This window comes from Macaca fascicularis, chromosome 17 (assembly GCF_037993035.2).
Source record: "Macaca fascicularis isolate 582-1 chromosome 17, T2T-MFA8v1.1".
NCBI classification, from domain to species: Eukaryota; Metazoa; Chordata; class Mammalia; order Primates; family Cercopithecidae; genus Macaca; species Macaca fascicularis.
The window spans coordinates 1868845-1887735 of NC_088391.1; the positions used below are offsets into that span (position 1 = coordinate 1868845).

At 42.9% G+C, this 18891-nt stretch overlaps 1 protein-coding gene across 23 annotated transcripts in view; it reads left to right on the forward strand.

Annotated features, from left to right (window-relative positions):
- Positions 1-18891, forward strand: part of ZMYM5 (zinc finger MYM-type containing 5) — a 48293-nt gene that overhangs the window by 1418 nt on the left and 27984 nt on the right. For 9 of the 23 annotated variants that reach the window (XR_012426446.1, XR_012426447.1, XM_045376783.3 and 6 more), the window contains 2 exon segments: positions 10859-11351; positions 11592-11685. Coding sequence is in view for 21 of the 23 variants with exons in the window: in XM_045376783.3 (XP_045232718.2) it covers positions 10869-11351; positions 11592-11685 (577 nt within the window). In the remaining 2 variants the exon portion in view is untranslated. 23 annotated transcript variants of the gene reach the window in all.

The following is an 18891-nucleotide window of genomic DNA, read 5'->3' on the forward strand; positions in this document are numbered from 1 at the left end:
CCCAGAGCCAAGCCATGGTAGTCCCTGGGAAGGCACGGGGAGTGCTGGCATTTATACCACTGGAACTCAAGTTCGAGAACAAGTTAGCTCTTTTACTTGCATTTTACAATTTTTTCTTTTCCAATAGATTGGAAAAACTTTTTTACTGTTGGATTAGAAAGAAACACTACTCAATAATCTGTTGTTTTGACGTTGATGTTTGCCTAGTATTTGAGGAAGACTGTTACTTATGTACCCTGACAGTCCTCCAGCTAGCATCACATGAGGAGATAACATAAACTAGTTGTCACACTGTTCCTAATTCTAAGATTGACCACCGAATCTGAGTGGCCTAATCTCTCTCTTTTAGGAAGTTAATGTTTGTTTTTGTTTTTTCGGGGTTTTCTTTGCTACTAGACAGTGATTTATGTGTTCATTTTGGTACAGTACAAATGCCCTTTCTCTGTCAGCTGTTCACTTAATGCTTTTAACACCAATCCTTGTGTGAATAATTTTATTAGGAGTGAAAATGATTTTCTTTTTCTTTAACAAGCTTGGCCGGGCGTGGTGGCTCAAGCCTGTAATCCCAGCACTTTGGGAGGCCGAGACGGGCGGATCACGAGGTCAGGAGATCGAGACCATCCTGGCTAATATGGTGAAACCCCGTCTCCACTAAAAAATACAAAAAACTAGCCGGGCGAGGTGGTGGGCGCCTGTAGTCCCAGCTGTAGTCCCAGCTACTCGGGAGGCTGAGGCAGGAGAATGGCGTAAACCTGGGAGGCGGAGCTTGCAGTGAGCTGAGATCCGGCCACTGCACTCCAGCCTGGGCGACAAAGCGAGACTCCGTCTCAAAAAAAAAACAAAAACAAGCTTTACTTCTACTTTTATTATCTGGGATTCATTTCTTGCCAATTCTGTCCTTTCAACCTTGATCAGTTTTCCGTTGCTCATCAAAAACAAACGTGTGATTAATTTGTCCCCCATAGTAGTAGTCCTGCCTTCATTTTACCCTTGTTGCTTTTTACTAACTTATTTGCTCTTATTTTCTTACATTTCACAGCACATCTCTTAATTAGTTAAACTTAGGACTGTGTCAGGATATGGTGGGTAGGTAAAGTGGCTGGGCACAGTGGCTCATGCCTGTTTTCCAACCACTTTGGGAGGCTGAGATGGGCGATAGCTTGAGAGCTTGAGCCCAGGAGTTTGAGTGTGGACAACATGGCAAAACTCTGTCTCTACAAAAAAATATAAAAATTAGCTTAGTGTGGTGGCACACGCCTGTAGTCCCAGCTACTCAGAAAGCTGAGGTGGGAGGATCGCTTGAGTTCAGGAGGTTGAGGCTGCAGTGAGCAGTGATCACAGCACTATACTCCAGCCTGAGCAACAGATAGCGACTCTGTCTCAAAAAAATCAGTAAAGTGGCTCCGGGCACTGTGACTCACTCCTGTAATCCCAGCCCTCTGAGAGGCCAAGGTGGGAGGATTGTTTGAGCCCAGGGGGTCAAGTCTGCAGTGAACTGTGTTTGTGCCATAGCATTCCATGCTGGGCGACAGAGCTAGACCCTGTCTTAAGAAAAAAAAAAAGCCTGGTCCATGAGGTTTGAGACACCCACACACGCACGCACACAAACATGTGTATAGTTAGTGGGAGATATAATTCTTCCCCCCCCCCGAGATATAATCCTTGTCCTCTTTATTTTTTCCTTTAATTCTTGAGATTTTCTCAGCTTTATCTTTCAATTCTTATTGCTGAATTTTTCATTTTTGCCACTAAGCTTTTAGTTTCTAGCAGTTCTTTTTATATTAGAAGTGTTGGCTGGGCATGGTGGCTCACGCCTGTAATCCCAGCACTTTGGGAGGCTGAGGTGGGTGGATCACCTGAGGTCAGAAGTGCGAGACTAGCCTGGCCAACATGGTGAAACCCCATCTCTACTAAAAATACAAAAATTGGCTGGGCGCCGTGGCTCACACCTGGAATCCCAGTACTTTGGGAGGCCAAGGCGGGCAGATCACCTGAGGTCGAGAGTTCAAGACCAGCCTGACCAACATAGAGAAACCCCGTCTCTACCAAAAAAAAAAAAAAAAGTACAAAATTAGCCGGATGTGGTGGCGCATGCCTGTAATCTCAGCTACTCGGGAGGTGGAGGTTACGGTGAGCCAAGATCACACCATTGCACTCCAGCCTGGGCGACAGAGCGAGACTCCATCTATAATTCTTTTTCTTTTTCTTTTTTCTTTTGAGACAGAGTCTTGCCCTTGCAGTGATCTAGGCTCTCTGCAACCTCTGCCTCCTGGGTTCAAGCGATTCTTGTGCCTCACCCCCCCGAGTAGATGGGACTACAGATACATACCACCACGTTGGCTCATTGTTGTATTTTTAGTAGAGACAAGGGTCTGACCATGTTGGCCAGGCTGGTCTGGAACTCCTGACCTAAGTGATCCACCTACCTCGGCCTCCCAAACTGCTGGGATGACAGGCACCCATCGCCACACCTGGCCTGTGTAATTCCTTTTTAAAAAAATTTTATTTTAAATCTTTGTGGGTACATAGTAGATGTTATATATATTGTGTAATTCTTGACTGGTTTATTTATGATTAAGAATTGGAAACTAAAGGCCTGGCGCAGTGGCTCACACCTGTAATCCCAGCACTTTGGGAGGCCGAGGCGGGCAGATAACGAGGTCAGGAGATTGAGACCATCCTGGCTAACACAGTGAAACCTCGTCTCTACTAAAAATACAAAAAAAAAAAAAAATTAGCCGGGCGTGGTGGTAGCAGGTGCCTGTAGTCCCAGCTGTCAGGAGGCTGAGGCAGGAGAATGATGTGAACCCAGGAGGGGGAGCTTGCAGTGAGCGGAGATTGCGCCACCGCACTCCAACCCGCGTGATAGAGCCAGACTCCGTCTCAAAAAAAAAAAAAAAAAAACCCAAAAAACAGGAACAACAACAACAAAAACAATTGGGAACTAAAAAGCAAATTAGAAGAGTGGGAGTGGGGTTTCTAACTTGAAGCTTGTGGATGATCTTCTGGCCAATTGATGGGGAACCCCATAGGTTATTATTTTTAGAACTTTCCTTTTTTGCTGATACTTGGTTTCACAGGGAAGAGTCTTGCTGAGAAAGAAAGCCTCCAGAGAAGAGTTTGCTGCCTGGAAAATAGAAGTCTGGATGCCAGTTCTCTGGGAATCAAGTAGGAGAGGGGACATTTCTTTGTTTTTTGAGACGGAGTTTTGCTCTTGTTACCCAGGCTGGAATGCAGTGGCGTGATGTCGGCCCTCTGCAACCTCCGCCTCCTGGGTTCAAGCAGTGGAGAGGGGATATTTCTTGGTATTGAAACATTCCCCAGTGCTTGGTGAACCCAAGTCTTAGATCTTATGTTCTATCTTGTCAAAGAAAAAAATTTTTAGAATCTGTGCTAGGATAGGGAAAGGCCTGTCACCATCAGCTTGATGGGAGGGAAGAGATCTCTCAACCTCTTTTTTTTAGCATCTGCCCATTCTGTTCCAGGGATACCTGGTGCTGCAGACTTCTGAGCCTACAGCGTAAATCAGAATGTTTCTTGGCTTTTTTTCCCACTGTTTTAGACTCTGGCTGTCTCAGGTTGGCAGTTAGTTAACCATTCATCCTTCTGTTCTTTTACTTATAAAATCATACTGCTTTTGTTTCTTGTCTTCCTTTCCTTGTGATAGTACTGTTTTAGGGGAGTTTTGGAAGGGAACGAAGTCAGTTATACGTGATCAATGGCCATCTTTTTTTGTGTGTGTGTGAGACAGGGTCTCACTGTCGCCCAGACTGGAGTGCGGTGGCCCATCTCACTGCAGCCTCCATCTCCCAGACTCAAACAATCTGCCTGCCTCAGTTTCCCAAGTAGCTGGGACCACAACCATGTGCTACTGTATCGGGCTAATTTTTGTATTTTTTGTAGAGACAAGGGTTTGCCGTGTTGCCCAGGCTGGTCTTGAACTCCTGGACTCAAGCAATCCACCCGCCTAGACCTCCCAAAGCGCTGATTACGGGGCATTATACTGCGCCTGGCCCAATTTACTGTCTTAATCTCTGCTGGGCTACTGATTTCTAGACAGTTGTTCTTTTTGTTTGTTTTTTGTCTTTGTTTTTTTTTTTTTTTTTTTTTAATTTTTAGAGATGGGTCTAACTCTGTCACCCAAACTTTAGTGCTGTGGGGTGGTCATAGCTCACTGCAGCCCTGAACTCCTGGGCTCAAGTGATTCTCCTGCCTCAGTCTCCCAAGTAGCTGGGGACTACAGGCGTGTACCACCTTGCCCAGCTAATTACTTTATTATATTTATTTTTTATTTTTGAGACAGGGTCTTGCTCTGTTGCCCAGGCTAGAGTGCAGTGGTGTGATCATGGCTCACTGCAACTTTGATCTTCTGGGCTCAAGCCATCCTTCCACCTCAGCCTCCAAAGTAGTGGGGACTACAGGCACATGCCACCATGTTGGGCTAATTTTTAAATTTTTGTAGAGAGGGGTCTCTACATTGCCCAGGCTGGTCTTGAACTCCTGGGCTCAGGCTATCCTCCCATCTCATTCAGCCTCCCAAAGTGCTGAGATTATAGGCATGAGCCACTGTACCTGGCCTTTATTTTTTTGTAGAGATGAGTTCTCAGTTTGTTGCCCAAGTTGGTCTTGAGCTCCTAGCCTCAAGTGATCCTCCTGCCTTGGTCTCCCAAAGTGTTAGGATTATAGGTGTGAGGCACCAGGCCCAATTTGGATAGTAATTTTGTTCCTGGTTCCTGCAGTAATTCTCTTGCTATCTGTGGTAGTAGTTCAGTTGACTCTTCTTTTTTCTTTCTTTTGTGAGTACCTTCAGAATCATGGTACACCTTTATATCTCATTTTAAATAGGAGTGCTTATATACTCAACTGTGAAGTGTCTCTGAAAGTAGTTTACAAGAAGAGAGCTAAATGGGTCAAATAGGTCAAAGTACATGTATTCGTTTCTTTGTTTTATGTTAACCCTTATCTTTACGCCTAAATATCCTGTTAAATTTACGTTGTTACCCATTCTCTAGAGATAATTTACATTTAAGGATTTTGTTAGTGTTATAATTTGTGTGTGAATAAGATACCACAAGAAGACTGGTTAAATGTTTAAAATTAGACAGTTGCCGAAATCCCAGGATGTAGCGATGTGACATAGTATTTGCCTAAATACCTTTTTATTGAAAAGGATTTTTTGTTTGTTTTTGAGGCAGAGTCTCATTCTGTTACCCAGGTTGGAGTGCAGTGGCATGATCTCAACTCACTGCAACTTCTACCTCCCGGGTTCAAGCGATTCTCCTGCCTCAGTCTCCTGAGTGGCTGGGACTCCAGGCACATGCCACCACACCTGGCTAATTTTTTTTTTTTCTTCTGAGACGGAGTTTCGCCCTTGTTGTCCAGGCTGGAGTTTAATGGCATGATCTCAGGTCACCGCAACCTCTGCCTCCTGGGTTCAAGCGATTCTCCTGCCTCAGCCTCCTGAGTAGCTGGGATTACGGGCATGCATCAGCACGCCCGGCTAATTTTGTATTTTTAGTAGAGGTGGGGTTTCTCCATGTTGGTCAGGCTGGTCTCGAACTCCCGACCTCAGGTGATCCACCTGCCTCGGCCTCCCAAAGTGCTGGGATTACAGGCATAAGCCACCGGGCCTGGTCATAATTTGATATTTTTTGCACTCTCTGATATGGACCAGGCCATATGCTGGAGATTTGCATGTCAACTCACCTCATTAAAAAGCTTAAAGCTATATGTTAACCCCATTCACAGTTTAGAAAACTAAAACTCCGTGAGGTGACATAATTTGCCTGCTGCCACATAGCTAATTGGCTAAACAGCATCTTTTTCTCTGTTTTTAGACAATATTGTAGAAATATTCAAAATTTTCTTATGGTCTTGTGTTTATAGAATTAAAGTTTCTGACAGTTAAGTTATAAACACAATGGCTTTTAGTAGTATTTTTTTGTTGTTGTTTGTTTGTTTTTTGGTTTTTTTGTTTTTAAGACTGAGTCTCGCTCTGTCTCCCAGGCTGGAGTGTGCAATGGTGCCATCTCCACTCATTGCAAGCTCCACTTCCCGGGTTTATGCCATTCTCCCCTGCCTCAGCCTCCCGAGTAGCTGGGACTACAGGCGCCCACCACCATGCCCGGCTAATTTTTTTTTGTATTTTTTTTTTTTTTAGTAGAGATGAGGTTTCATCATGTTAGCCAGGATGGTCTCGATTTCCTGACCTCAAGATCCACCCACCTTGGCCTCCCAAAGTGCTGGGATTATAGGCGCGAGCCACCGCACCCAGCCTTTAGTAGTGTTTTTACTTATTTATAATTTGGGATTTAAGCATAGGTGAATATTTTATCTTTTTTTAAAGGTAGATGACTGCAGTGAACTGAGTATAAAGAGTACTCTGTATTATTTTGTGTGAGAAAAGTAAAATAGAACCTACCAGCCACAAGAAGATACTGTGGGCTGGGCTCAGTGGCTCAAGCCTGTAATCCCAGCACTCTGGGAGGCCCAGGCGGGCGGATCATGAAGTCAGGAGACTGAGACCAACCTGGCTAACACGGTGAAACCCCGAATCTACTAAAAATACAAAAAATTAGCCAGGCGTGCTGACGGGCGCCTGTAGTCCCAGCTACTCGGGAGGCAGAGGCAGGAGAATGGTGTGAACCTGAGAGGCGGAGCTTGCAGTGAGCCTAGATCATGCCACTGCACTCCAGCCTGCGCCACAGAGTGAGACTCCATCTTAAAAAAAAAAAAAGAAGAAGAAGATACTGTGGAGTCAGTTATTACTCTTTTCCAGAAATTATTTTCCTTTCTTTCATTATTTTAAAAAATTTTTAGTAGAGGTGGAGTCTTACCATGTTGCCCAGGCTGGTCTCAAACTTCTGGGCTCAAGCAGTTCTCCCAGTTGGCCCCCAAAAGTGCTGGGATTAGCAGGCATGAGCCAACATTCCTGGCCCCCAATTTTTTTCCGTTTCTTTTACAACCCTTATTTTAAACTGGTTCCTTAAATTTGTTATTTCTTTTTTTTTTTTTTTTTTTTTTTGAGACGGAGTCTCACTGTGTCTCCCAGGCTGGAGTGCAGTGGCGTGATCTCGGCTCACTGCAAGCTCCGCCTCCCGGGTTCACGCCATTCTCCTGCCTCAGCCTCCCAAGTAGCTGGGACTACAGGCGCCCGCCACCACGCCCGGCTAGTTTTTTGTATTTTTAGTAGAGACGGGGTTTCACCATGTTAGCCAGGATAGTCTCGATCTCCTGACCTCGTGATCCACCCGCCTCGGCCTCCCAAAGTGCTGGGATTACAGGCTTGAGCCACCGCGCCCGCCCGGCCTGTTATTTCTTTATCTTTGAAACAGCCTTATTTAAATGTTAATTTTGTTGTTGTAATCAATTGGCTCATCTTAACAAAAGATAAGTAATTTTTAACAATTGTTTTCCACATTCATTGCATATAATATAGTGGCTAAGAAATAGGTTTTAGAGTCAGATTTCTTGGATTTGAATCCTGACCAGCTTTTTTTTTGTGTGTGTGTTTGTTTTTTAGTAGAGACGGGGTTTCACCGTGTTAGCCAGGATGGTCTCGATCTCCTGACCTCGTGATCCGCCCGTCTCAGCCTCCCAAAGGTGACTAGCTTTTTAAGTAATGGTAAGTTAGGCAGGTTACTTATCTCCTGGCTCTTAGTTTCCTAATTGGCAAAATGGGAAAAATAATAGTTCCTTGCTCACTTAAGTAAGTGTTATCTGAGTTAATATATATAATAGTATAATACATACTAAAAATAAATGTTACCTATTTCATGACTATATGGATTATAGATTAAATTGGGAATTTTTTTTTTTTTTTTTTTTTTTGAGATGGAGTCTTGCTCTGTTGCCCAAGCTAGAGTGCAGTGGCACAGTCTTAGCTCACTGTAACCTCCTCTGTCTCCTGGATTCAAGCAGTTTTCTTGCCTGAGACTCCTGAGTAGCTGGGATTACAAGCACCTGCCACCACGACTAATTTTTGTATTTTTAGTAGAGATGGGGTTTCACCATGTTGGCCAGGCTCTTCTCAAACTGCTGAACTCAAGTAATCCGCCCACCTCAGCCTCCCAAAGTACTGGGATTACAGGTGTGAGCTACCACGCCCGGCTGGGAAATTTTTAGAATAAAAATGTTACCATATTTTGGCTGGGCACAGTGGCTTACGCCTCTTATCTCAGCACTTTGGGAGGCCAAGGTGGGCGGATCATGAGGTCAAGAAACCAAGACCATCCTCGCCAACATGGTGAAACCCTGTATCTACTGAAAATACAAAAATTAGCTGGGTGTGGTGGCGCACGCCTGTAGTCCCAGCTACTTGGGAGGCTGAGGCAGGTGTTGCAGTGAGCTGAGAGATGTCACCACTGCACTCCAGCCTGGCGACAGAGCGAGACTCCGTCTCAAAAAAAAAAAAAAGCATATTTCAGTATGAGATGTTTAAAATAAAATGGAGTGATGACTGCCTTTTGAAGTGTGTTTTCTTAATCATTCAACACCTGTAAAATTCCCACCCCATTTCACTCTCAAGTTTCTACTCAGAAAATTGAGGCCAGAGGCCAGACCTAGTAGCTCACACCTATAATCCCAGCACTTTGGGAGGCTGAGGCAGGCGGATCATCTGAACTCAGAAGTTTGAGACCAGCCTGGGCAACATGGTGAAACTCTGTCTCTAGCAAAAATACAAAAAATTAGCCAGGCATGTTACTCAGGAAGCTAAGGCGGGGAGATCACTTGAGCCTGGGAAGTGGGGTTTGCAGTGAACTGAAATGGTGCCACTGCACCTGGGTGACAGAGTGAGACTCTGTCTCACAAAACAAAAAGAAAAAAAAGACTGAGGCCAGGCCTGTTGTGGTGGCTCATTCCTGTAATCCCAGCACTTTGAAAGGCCTAGGCGGGAGAATCACTTCAGCTCGGGGGTTTGAGACCAGCCTGGGTAACATAGACCTCACACCAAAAGAAAAAAAAAAATTGAAAATTGAGGCCAGCTTGTATAATCCCATGTATTGTTTCTGCATGCTTACATGCATTCCAGTTATACTTACTTTTGCCTTCTTTCAGTTGAGATAGAGGTGATTCTTACACATGATCAATTTCATTACCACCTGTGCACATGTCCTTATCTCTCACCTTCTTAAGAGCCACCCATGTTTCATCAGTTTTTCACTTCCAGATTTTTCTTTTTTTTTTTTTTTTTTTTTTTTTTTGAGACGGAGTCTCGCTTTGTCGCCCAGGCTGGAGTGCAGTGGCCGGATCTCAGCTCACTGCAAGCTCCGCCTCCCGGGTTTACGCCATTCTCCTGCCTCGGCCTCCCGAGTAGCTGGGACTACAGGTGCCCACCACCTCGCCCGGCTAGTTTTTTGTATTTTTAGTAGAGACGGGGTTTCACCATATTAGCCAGGATGGTCTCGATCTCCTGACCTCGTGATCCGCCCGTCTCGGCCTCCCAAAGTGCTGGGATTACAGGCTTGAGCCACCGCGCCCGGCCCAGATTTTTCAACTATTGTCTCTGCTAGATTCTTTCCTTCATCATAGCTTAGTGCATAATAAGTATACAAATGTTGAGTGTTAACAAGTTAAGAATTTGGGGCTAGGCCAAGTACCATGGCTCATGCCTGTAATCCCAGCACTTTGGGGAGCCAAAGCAGGAGGATTGCTTGAGGCCAGGAGTTTGAGAAGAGCCCAGGCAATGTAGTGAGACCTCCTCTCTCCGAGAAATTTATGGAGCATTAGCTGGGCTGTGATGGCAAGAGCCTGTAGTCCTGCCTACTTGGGAGGTTAAGGTGGGAGGATTGCTTGAACCCCGGCGTTTAAGGCTGCAGTGAGCCAGGATCACGCAACTGCACTCCAGCCTGGGCAACAGAGTGAGACCCTCTCTCAAAAGAAAAAGAATTTGGGGCCTAGCATTAGAGCCCTGAGTTTAAGTCCCAGTGTTATCTGGAACAATTTAGTTCCCTAGACCTCAATTTCTTGAACTGTAAGAGTAAATTATACCTACTATCATGGAGTTTTGATAATTTTACGTTCTGTAAAAAGCCCGTTGCATAACATCTGGCATAAATGGACTTAATGCTTTCTGTACAAGGACAAAAAAGATGCATAAAGATAATCACATACTTATTTTGGAAGAAGAGATTTTGGAAAGAGAACAATGGCAGGAGACACTTGGGAAATAGGGCCATATCATAAACGCTGTAGTAGATAAAAGCATATGGAATATAAGTGATTATATTGGGACCTTAAGTTATTGGTATTTAATTTAATTATTTTGTTACTATTTTCCAATTCAAAGGAAACGCATTTTTTCACTGTAAAGAGTGACTAGGCCGGGCGCGGTGGCTCAAGCCTGTAATCCCAGCACTTTGGGAGGCCGAGACGGGCGGATCACGAGGTCAGGAGATCGAGACCATCCTGGCTAACACGGTGAAACCCCGTCTCTACTAAAAAATACAAAAACCTAGCCGGGCGCGGTGGCGGGCGCCTGTAGTCCCAGCTACTTGGGAGGCTGAGGCAGGAGAATGGCGTGAACCCGGGAGGCGGAGCTTGCAGTGAGCTAAGATCCGGCCACTGCACTCCAGCCTGGGCGACAAAGCGAGACTCTGTCTCAAAAAAAAAAAAAAAAAAAAAAAGAGTGACTAAAGTGAGTACTATAAATTGATTAGAATTTTTTAAAGGACTACCGAAATTATATAATTAATGTCCATCGAACTCTGAAGTAAACATTAGTTAACAGTAGAGGAAAACCAGAGTGGATATCAGGTATCACAAAAAATAATTTGAAAAATTTACTTGTGCTATTTTATTGTAGTAAAATGCAAAAATCATAACATACTAGAACTTTTTCTTTTCTGTCTCTTTACAGGTTCATTGGCATGGATAAATGTTCAGTGGGAGGATTAGAATTGACTGAGCAGACTCCTGCTTTATTAGGGAATATGGCCATGGCAACTAGTCTCATGGACATAGGGGATTCATTTGGTCATCCAGCTTGTCCTTTAGTTAGTAGATCTAGAAACTCACCAGTGGAAGATGATGATGATGTTGTATTTATTGAATCTATACAACCTCCTTCAGTTTCTGCTCCAGCAATAGCTGATCAAAGAAACTTCATACTTGCGTCATCAAAAAATGAAAAGCCACAAGGAAATTATTCTGTAATTCCTCCTCCTTCAAGAGATTTGGCGTCTCAGAAAGGAAATATAAGTGAGACAATTGTTATTGATGATGAAGAGGATATAGAAACAAATGGAGGAGCGGAGAAAAATTCTTCCTGTTTTATTGAATGGGGACTTCCTGGAACTAAAAACAAAACCAAAGATTTGGACTTCTCCACTTCCAGTCTTTCAAGAAGTAAGGTAAATGCAGGAATGGGTAATAGTGGTATCACTACAGAATTGACTCTGAAATACGTTATTGCTAATGTTACAACCTTAGAAACAGGTATAAGCTCTGTGAATGCTGGGCAAGATATGAACATAATGATTACATATAAAACATCACTATAGAATACCAACTTGGGAGATGTCGCTAAAGGACTTCAGTCAAGTAATTTTGGTGTTAATATACAAACGTACACCCCATCTTTAACTCCACAGACCAAGACTGGAGTAAGACCTTTTAACCCTGGTAGAATGAATGTGGCAGGAGACTTATTTCAGAATGGAGAATTTGCAACTCATCATAGTCCTGGTAAGCAGTAAGTGATATTTCTACCTCAAGTAAATAAACATTTGGCTGTTCTTTTTAGTGCTCATATGTATTTTATTCACATTCTCTGACTTTGTTTTTGTTTGTTTGTTTGTTTGTTTTCGGAGACCAAATTTCGCTCTTGTTGCCCAGGCTGGCTGGAGTACAGTGGCGCGATCTCGGCTCACTGCAACCTCCGCCTCCCAGGTTCAAGCAATTTTTTTTTTTCCTGCCTGAGCCTCCTGAGTAGCTGGGATTAAGTTTTTATGTTTTTGGTAGAGACACGGTTTCACCATGTTGGCCAAGCTGGTCTTGAACTCCTAACTTCAAGTGATCCACCTGCCTTGGCCTCCCAAAGTGCCGGAATTACAGGCATGAGCCACCGCTCCCAGCCTTTGACTTTCATATTAAGATAGAATATTTTACTTAATAAAACTGTATGGTTTACTTGGTCTCTGAAACTTTGAAATTTTAATCTATTTTATCCAGTATGATTTACATCTAAAGTATTTCAATTGAAATACTTTACCTTCTTTAGCCTTCTTTCTTTGTATAAAAATCAAAGGATAAAGATACAGTGAAATGAAAGAACAAAGTAATATATAATGATTGGATTTTATTTTATTTGTAATTATTTAAAATTTCAATTTTTGCTTAAATTTTTATTTTTAGGCTGTTTTTATCCCTGATTTTAGTTTGTATTTATTTGTTTATTTATTTGAGACAGAGTTTCGCTCTCTTTGCCCAGGCTGGAGTGCAGTGGCGCCATCTCGGCTCACTGCAGCCTCTGCCTGCTGGGTTCAACTGATTGTTCTGCCTCAACCCGTCAAGTAGCTGGGATTACAGGCGCTCCCGTCTCCACACCTGGCTAATTTTGTCTTTTTAGTAGAGACAGGATTTCTCCGTGTTGGCCAGGCTGGTCTCAAACTCCTAACCTTGGGTGATCTGTCCACCTCAGCCTCCCCAAGTGCTGGGATTACAGGTGTGAGCCACTGCACCTGGCCTGATTTTAGTTTTTAAGTTGGTGCTTTATTATTTGCTTAATTCTGAAAGTTGGAAAACTTTCTTGCCTTTAAATCAGGGAACTGTATTTTTAGAACTTACATGGATAGTCCTATTCTGATATAATTAAAATATAGCAAGTTTTTTTTTAAACAGCAATGCCTTTTTGTTGCTTTTGTATGACTAGTGAGGGGTTTGGAGGAGAGTTGGTATTGTTTTTTTTTGACCATTTTGATGTTTATAGCCTGTTGAATTTTAGGAAAGGACTGAAAGGTAACGAGAACCTGAGAACCGAATCGTGTTGTTACTTTCATGGAAAATAGTGCTTTCCCCCCCCCCTTTTTTTTTTTTTGGAGACAGAGTCTCTCTGTCACCCAGGCTGGAATGCAGTGGCACAATCTCGGCTTACTGCAATCTCTGCCTCCTGGGTTCAAGTGATCCTCGGGCCTCAGCCTTCTGAGTAGCTGGGATTGCAGGCGTGTGCCACCATGCCCAGCTAATTTTTTGTATTTTTAGTAGAGATGGGGTTTCACTATGTTGGCCAGGCTGGTCTCAAATTCCTGACCTCAAGTGATTCACCCGCCTCAGCTTCCCAAAGTGCTGGGATTACAGGCGTGAGCCACTGTACCCGGCCAACTTTTTTCCTTATTTTTAAAATAATCTTACCTTCTGGTTACGAAATACTATGTGATTATTATAGAAAATTTAGAAAAAAATTATAGAAATCAGAAAATATGTCTCCTTACCCTAGTAACTAGAAATAATGTGATCATTGTGAAGATTTTGGTTTGCTTTCAATCTTTGGTTTTTAAAATATAATTTAGAGCATTTTTTATATTGTTTTATATCCTGCTTAATCTAAATGCTAATACTTTATGTCATTATAAAAATATAGGCTGGGTGCAGTGGCACACCCCTGTAATGTCATCACTTTTTGAGGCCAAGAAAGAAGGATTACTTGAGGCCAGGAGTTTGAACCCAGCCTCGGTAACATAGCGAAGACCTCATCTCTATAAAAAGTAAAAAAAAAATTAGCCAGGCACCATGATGTGCACCTGTAAACCTCAGCGCTTAAGGAGGCTGAGATGGGTCACTTGAGACCTGGAGTTTGGGGTCACATTGCGCTTTGATCCTACTGCTGTGCTCCAGCCTAGGCGAGAGACAGAGTGGAACTCTGTCTCTAAAAATATGTATATGTAAGTTTTAGTAACCACAAAATATTTGTCTGGAGTACTCATTCCGCTACGTATTTTTTTCATCATTTACATGCTTTTTCTTTGTTTTGAAGCTATAATAAATACGTATATTTACATTTTTAATTTTTTCCATAGGGTACTTATTCTCAATTTTTTTTTGGTCTCAGATTTACTCTTAAAATGAAGACCCCAAAAGTTTCTTTTATTTCTACTGTTAGATATATTAAAAAGTGGCCGGGCGCGGTGGCTCAAGCCTGTAATCCCAGCACTTTGGGAGGCCGAGGCGAGTGGATCACGAGGTCAGGAGATCGAGACTATCCTGGCTAACATGGTGAAACCCCGTCTCTACTAAAAATACAAAAAACTAGCCGGGCGTGGTGGCGGGCGCCTGTAGTCTCAGCTACTTGGGAGGCTGAGGCGGGAGAATGGCGTGAACCCGGGAGGCGGAGCTTGCAGTGAGCCGAGATCACGCCACTGCACTCCAGCCTGGGAGACACAGCGAGACTCCGTCTCAAAAAAAAAAAAAAAAAAAAAAAAAAAAAAAAAAAAAAGATATATTAAAAAGTAAAGGTTTAGCCAGGTATAGTAGCATGCACCTGTAGTCCCAGCTATTCAAGAGACTGAGGTGGGGCTGGGCATGGTGGCTCACACCTGTAATCCCAGCACTTTGGGAGGCCAAGGCAGGCAGATCACTTGAAGTCAGGAGTTTGAAACCAGCCTGGCCAACATGGTGAAACCCCATCTCTACTAAAAAAATAGAAAAGTGGCCAGGCGTGGTGGCATGTGCCTGTAGTCCCAGCTACTCAGGAGGCTGAGGCAGGAAAACCAGTTGAACCTGGGAGGCAGAGGTTGCAGTAAGCCCAGATCACTGCACTGTACTCCAGCCTGGGCAACAAAGTGAGATTTGTCTCAAAAAAAAAAAAAAAAAAAAGAGGCGAGAGGCGAGGTAGGAGGGTTACCTGAGTCCAGGAGTTTGAGTCCAGTCTGGGCAACATAGCAAGACCTAATGTCTTTAAAAAATAATAATAATGGATGGACGTAGTAGCTCACATCTGTAATTGCAGCACTTTCGTAGGCTGAGGCAGGAGGATCACTTGAGCCCAGGAGTTTGAGGCTACAGTGAGCTATGATCACAACACTGCACTCCAACCTGGGTAACAGAGTGAGACGCAGTCTCAAAAAATAATAATTACCCCGGGTGGGGTGTGGTGGCTCTCACCTGCAATCCCAGCACTTTCAGAGGCTAAGGCGGTTGGATCACCTGAGGTCAGGAATTCAAGACCAGCCTGGCCAACATGGTGAAACCCTGTGTCTTCCAAAAATACAAAAAAAAAAAAAAAATTAGCTGGGCGTGATGGCATGCTCCTGTAGTCACAGTTACTTGGGAGGCTGAGACATGAGAATTGCTTGATCCCAGGATGCTGAGGTTGCAGTGAGCTGAGATCATGCCACTGCACTCCAGCCTGGGCAACAGAAATTTTTTTGTCTCAAAAAATAAGGTAAGCCGGGCGCGGTGGCTCAAGCCTGTAATCCCAGCACTTTGGGAGGCCGAGACGGGCGGATCACGAGGTCAGGAGATCGAGACCATCCTGGCTAACACGGTGAAACCCCGTCTCTACTAAAAAATACAAAAAATTAGCCGGGCGAGGTGGCAGGCGCCTGTAGTCCCAGCTACTCGGGAGGCTGAGGCAGGAGAATGGCGTAAACCCGGGAGGCAGAGCTTGCAGTGAGCTGAGATCCGGCCACTGCACTCCAGCCTGGGTGACAGAGCGAGACTCCGTCTCAAAAAAAAAAAAAAAAAAAAAAAAGGAAAATCTTAAGAAAAATTAAAACTATTCATTTCACAATAATTACCTATTATATAACATAAATAACATTTATAATGAAAAATAACTATTTTCAAAGAAATTTAGTGAAAAGTAACATTGTCTTACATTTTTGCAAATCTCTTTAAAATCTAGCTTAATAGAAGACAGGTATACCTAGCTTCTCGCATGTATTTCTGTATTGAGTCTGTTGCAGTATTTTGTTTTGCTTGAAGTATAAGAAGAAAATCTGGCCTCACATAGATAGGTGGTTGGAGAAGGGAGGACTATTTTCAACGTCTTTTTAGATGTGGATAGTTTTCTTTTGATGCAGCACCAAAACTTGACAATTAGTAGTTTTCGAGGTTGTTAGAATGTGGGATTTGTAACCATATAATTCAGTTTTCATCATGAGGCGCAGTGGCTCACGCCTTGAAATCCCAGCACTTTTCGAGGCCAATGCAGGCGGATCACTTGAGGCTGGGAGTTTGAGACCAGCCTGGCCAACATGACAAAATCCCGTCTCTACTAAAAATGCCAAACATTAGCTGGGCGTGGTTGTGCATGCCTATAGTCCTAGCTACTGGGGGGCTGAGGCATAAGAATCACTTGAACCTGGGAGGCAGAGGTTGCAGTGAGTTGAGATCACGCCCTTGCACTCTAGCCTGGGCAACAGAGTGAGACTATCTAAAAAAAATTTTTTCATAGTGTCGGGATCCCACTATGTTTCCTGGACTAGAGTGCAGTGGCATGATCATAGCTCATTACAGCCTCAAACTTCTGGGCTCAAGTTATCCTCCCACATCAGCCTCCTGAGTAGCTGAGACTACAAGCGCATGCTGTAACACCCTGCTAGTTTTTTTTTTTCTTTGGTAGAGACAGGGGACTATATTTGGTACAGACTGGTCTATTAGTTTAAAACCTATTGATTTTGAATGGATTTTTAACCTTTGTATTACTTAATAACGTGCATTGGTTATTTGGAAAATATTGGTTCACTCAGATCCTCCTAAATGTTGACACTTTAGGAAGCTGTCAAGTTAATGGTAGTGGATACAAGTTTTCAAAAATTCGCCTTTTTTTTTTTTTGGCCAGTGACAGCCCTCAGGAGGTCCTGCGAACATGTGCCCGAAGTTTTCAGAAATTCTGATTTTTCACATGAAAGCTCAGATTTTCTCATCAGCAACAAATACTCTGTTTTCTTGAAGTGATAGACTCTTTTGATTGATTTTTGAGAAAATATCTCCAGTAGTCATAGTTTGTCATTTTTTCAAGTAAAAATGGTATTCCATGAAAAATGGCTAGTTCAACTTAGAGTCCAGCAACTGTTTAAGCACTTTTCTGCTTTTCAATAAGATAACCTTTGTAGTTTGGTATGAAACAGAAATGCTTTATGCATATTACCCAGTTTGTCATACAGAAAATTAAGATGTCAAAGGCTACAATTTAGTGAAATTATTAATAACTTTCACTGTTTCACCAAAGACATCTGTAGTAAAGATGATTTTTGTCCCTGGTTCCTGGAAGAGAGACTCTGAATCCTTAAAATTTCCAAGTATCTTTGCTATACTCATAAGCTCCTTGGATCATACCTGAATTTATGCGAAGAGATGAGATGACTCACAGTGGGGTCTAGACACTAGAAAGATGAACGATAGGATTGAAATTTGGGTCTTTGAGCCAGCCCAAAGTCTGGGAGGGGAGGGGATCTGGAGCTGAGTTCAGTCATATGGCCAATGAGTCATGTCTACGTAATGAAACCCAAATAAAACACGGTAGACTTTGAAGTTCAGTGCAGCCTTTTGGTTGGTGAACACATCGGCGTGCCAGGTGGGTGATGCTACTGCTTCCACTGCAAGCTGGCCCGGAGATTCTGCATTTGGGGCCCTCCCAGACCTATGAGCCTCTTCATTTGGCTGTTTCTGATTTGTATCCTTTGTTTAAAAAAAACAACAAACAACTGTAAATGTAAGTATAGAGCTTTTCCTGAGTTCTGTGAGTCTTTCTAACAAATTATCCAACCTTGGGAACCCCTCCCAGATTTGTGGCCAGTTGATTAGAAGTGCAGCTGGTATCTGAAGTGAGGGCAGTCTTGTTGAGAACCAGGCCTTTAAACCTGTGAGGTCTGATGCTGACTCTGAGTACATTAGCATCAGAATTGTTTTCCATATATACCAGTTGGTGTTAAGATAACATTCATAAGTGAAGGTGACACTTTATTTTTCACAAATGCGTACTAGTGAAAACTGCTAGTACGGTTTAGTTCCATTGTCAGAAGTTTTGCATTTCCATCATTAATGCAAATGCCACGTAGTACAAAAAGCAATAAATCTTGGTATTACTATGGAAATAGTTTGACTTCACACATTACCTTTTGTTTGTTTTTCTAATACAATGCTGAATACAAGTAGACTATAAAACATTGTTTTGTTCTTGACCTCAGGGAAACATTGGACATATCATTATTAGATCATATTAAATATAATTATCTGTTAATGCTTATATGTTATTTAGTAGTTTGTTATTTGGGGTAGTTTCTACTGTTGCAATTACAAACTGTTTCTCATAAACATCTCTAAGTTTGGCACCCTTAATTTTCTTGAGAAGTTTTTAGAAGTAGATTTGCATTCAAGATGTCAACATATTTTTAAAGCATGCGATGGTTAATACAAAATTCCCCCTACCACCAAATTGTGTTACTTTTCCTGCAGCATTAGAGTTTCAGCTGGGTGCGATGGCTCATGCCTATAATCCCAGCACTTTGGGAGGCCGAAGTGGCTGGATCATTTGAGGTTAGGAGTTCGAGACCAGCCTGGCCAACATGATGAAACCCTGTCTCTACTAAAAATACAAAAGATTAGCTGGGCCTGGTGACAGCCACCTGTAATCCCAGCTGCTCAGGAGGCTGAAGCAGGAGAGTCGCTTGAACCCCGGAGGCAGAGATTATAGTGAGCCGTAGTGAGCCGATATTGCGCCACTGCACCCCAGCCTGGGCAGCAAGAGCGAAACTCCATCTCAAAAAAAAAAAAAAAAAAGTTATTTTTCTATATTGTAAACACTCCTTAACAGTAGGTGTTACTATTTAAAGCTTGCTAAACTGAAAGGTAGTATTATCATAATTTGCATATCGTTTACCATTGACAAATATATTTGAAATTTTTAATAAATTTTCTCAAATTCACGTCTGTCACCCATTTGTTACTATG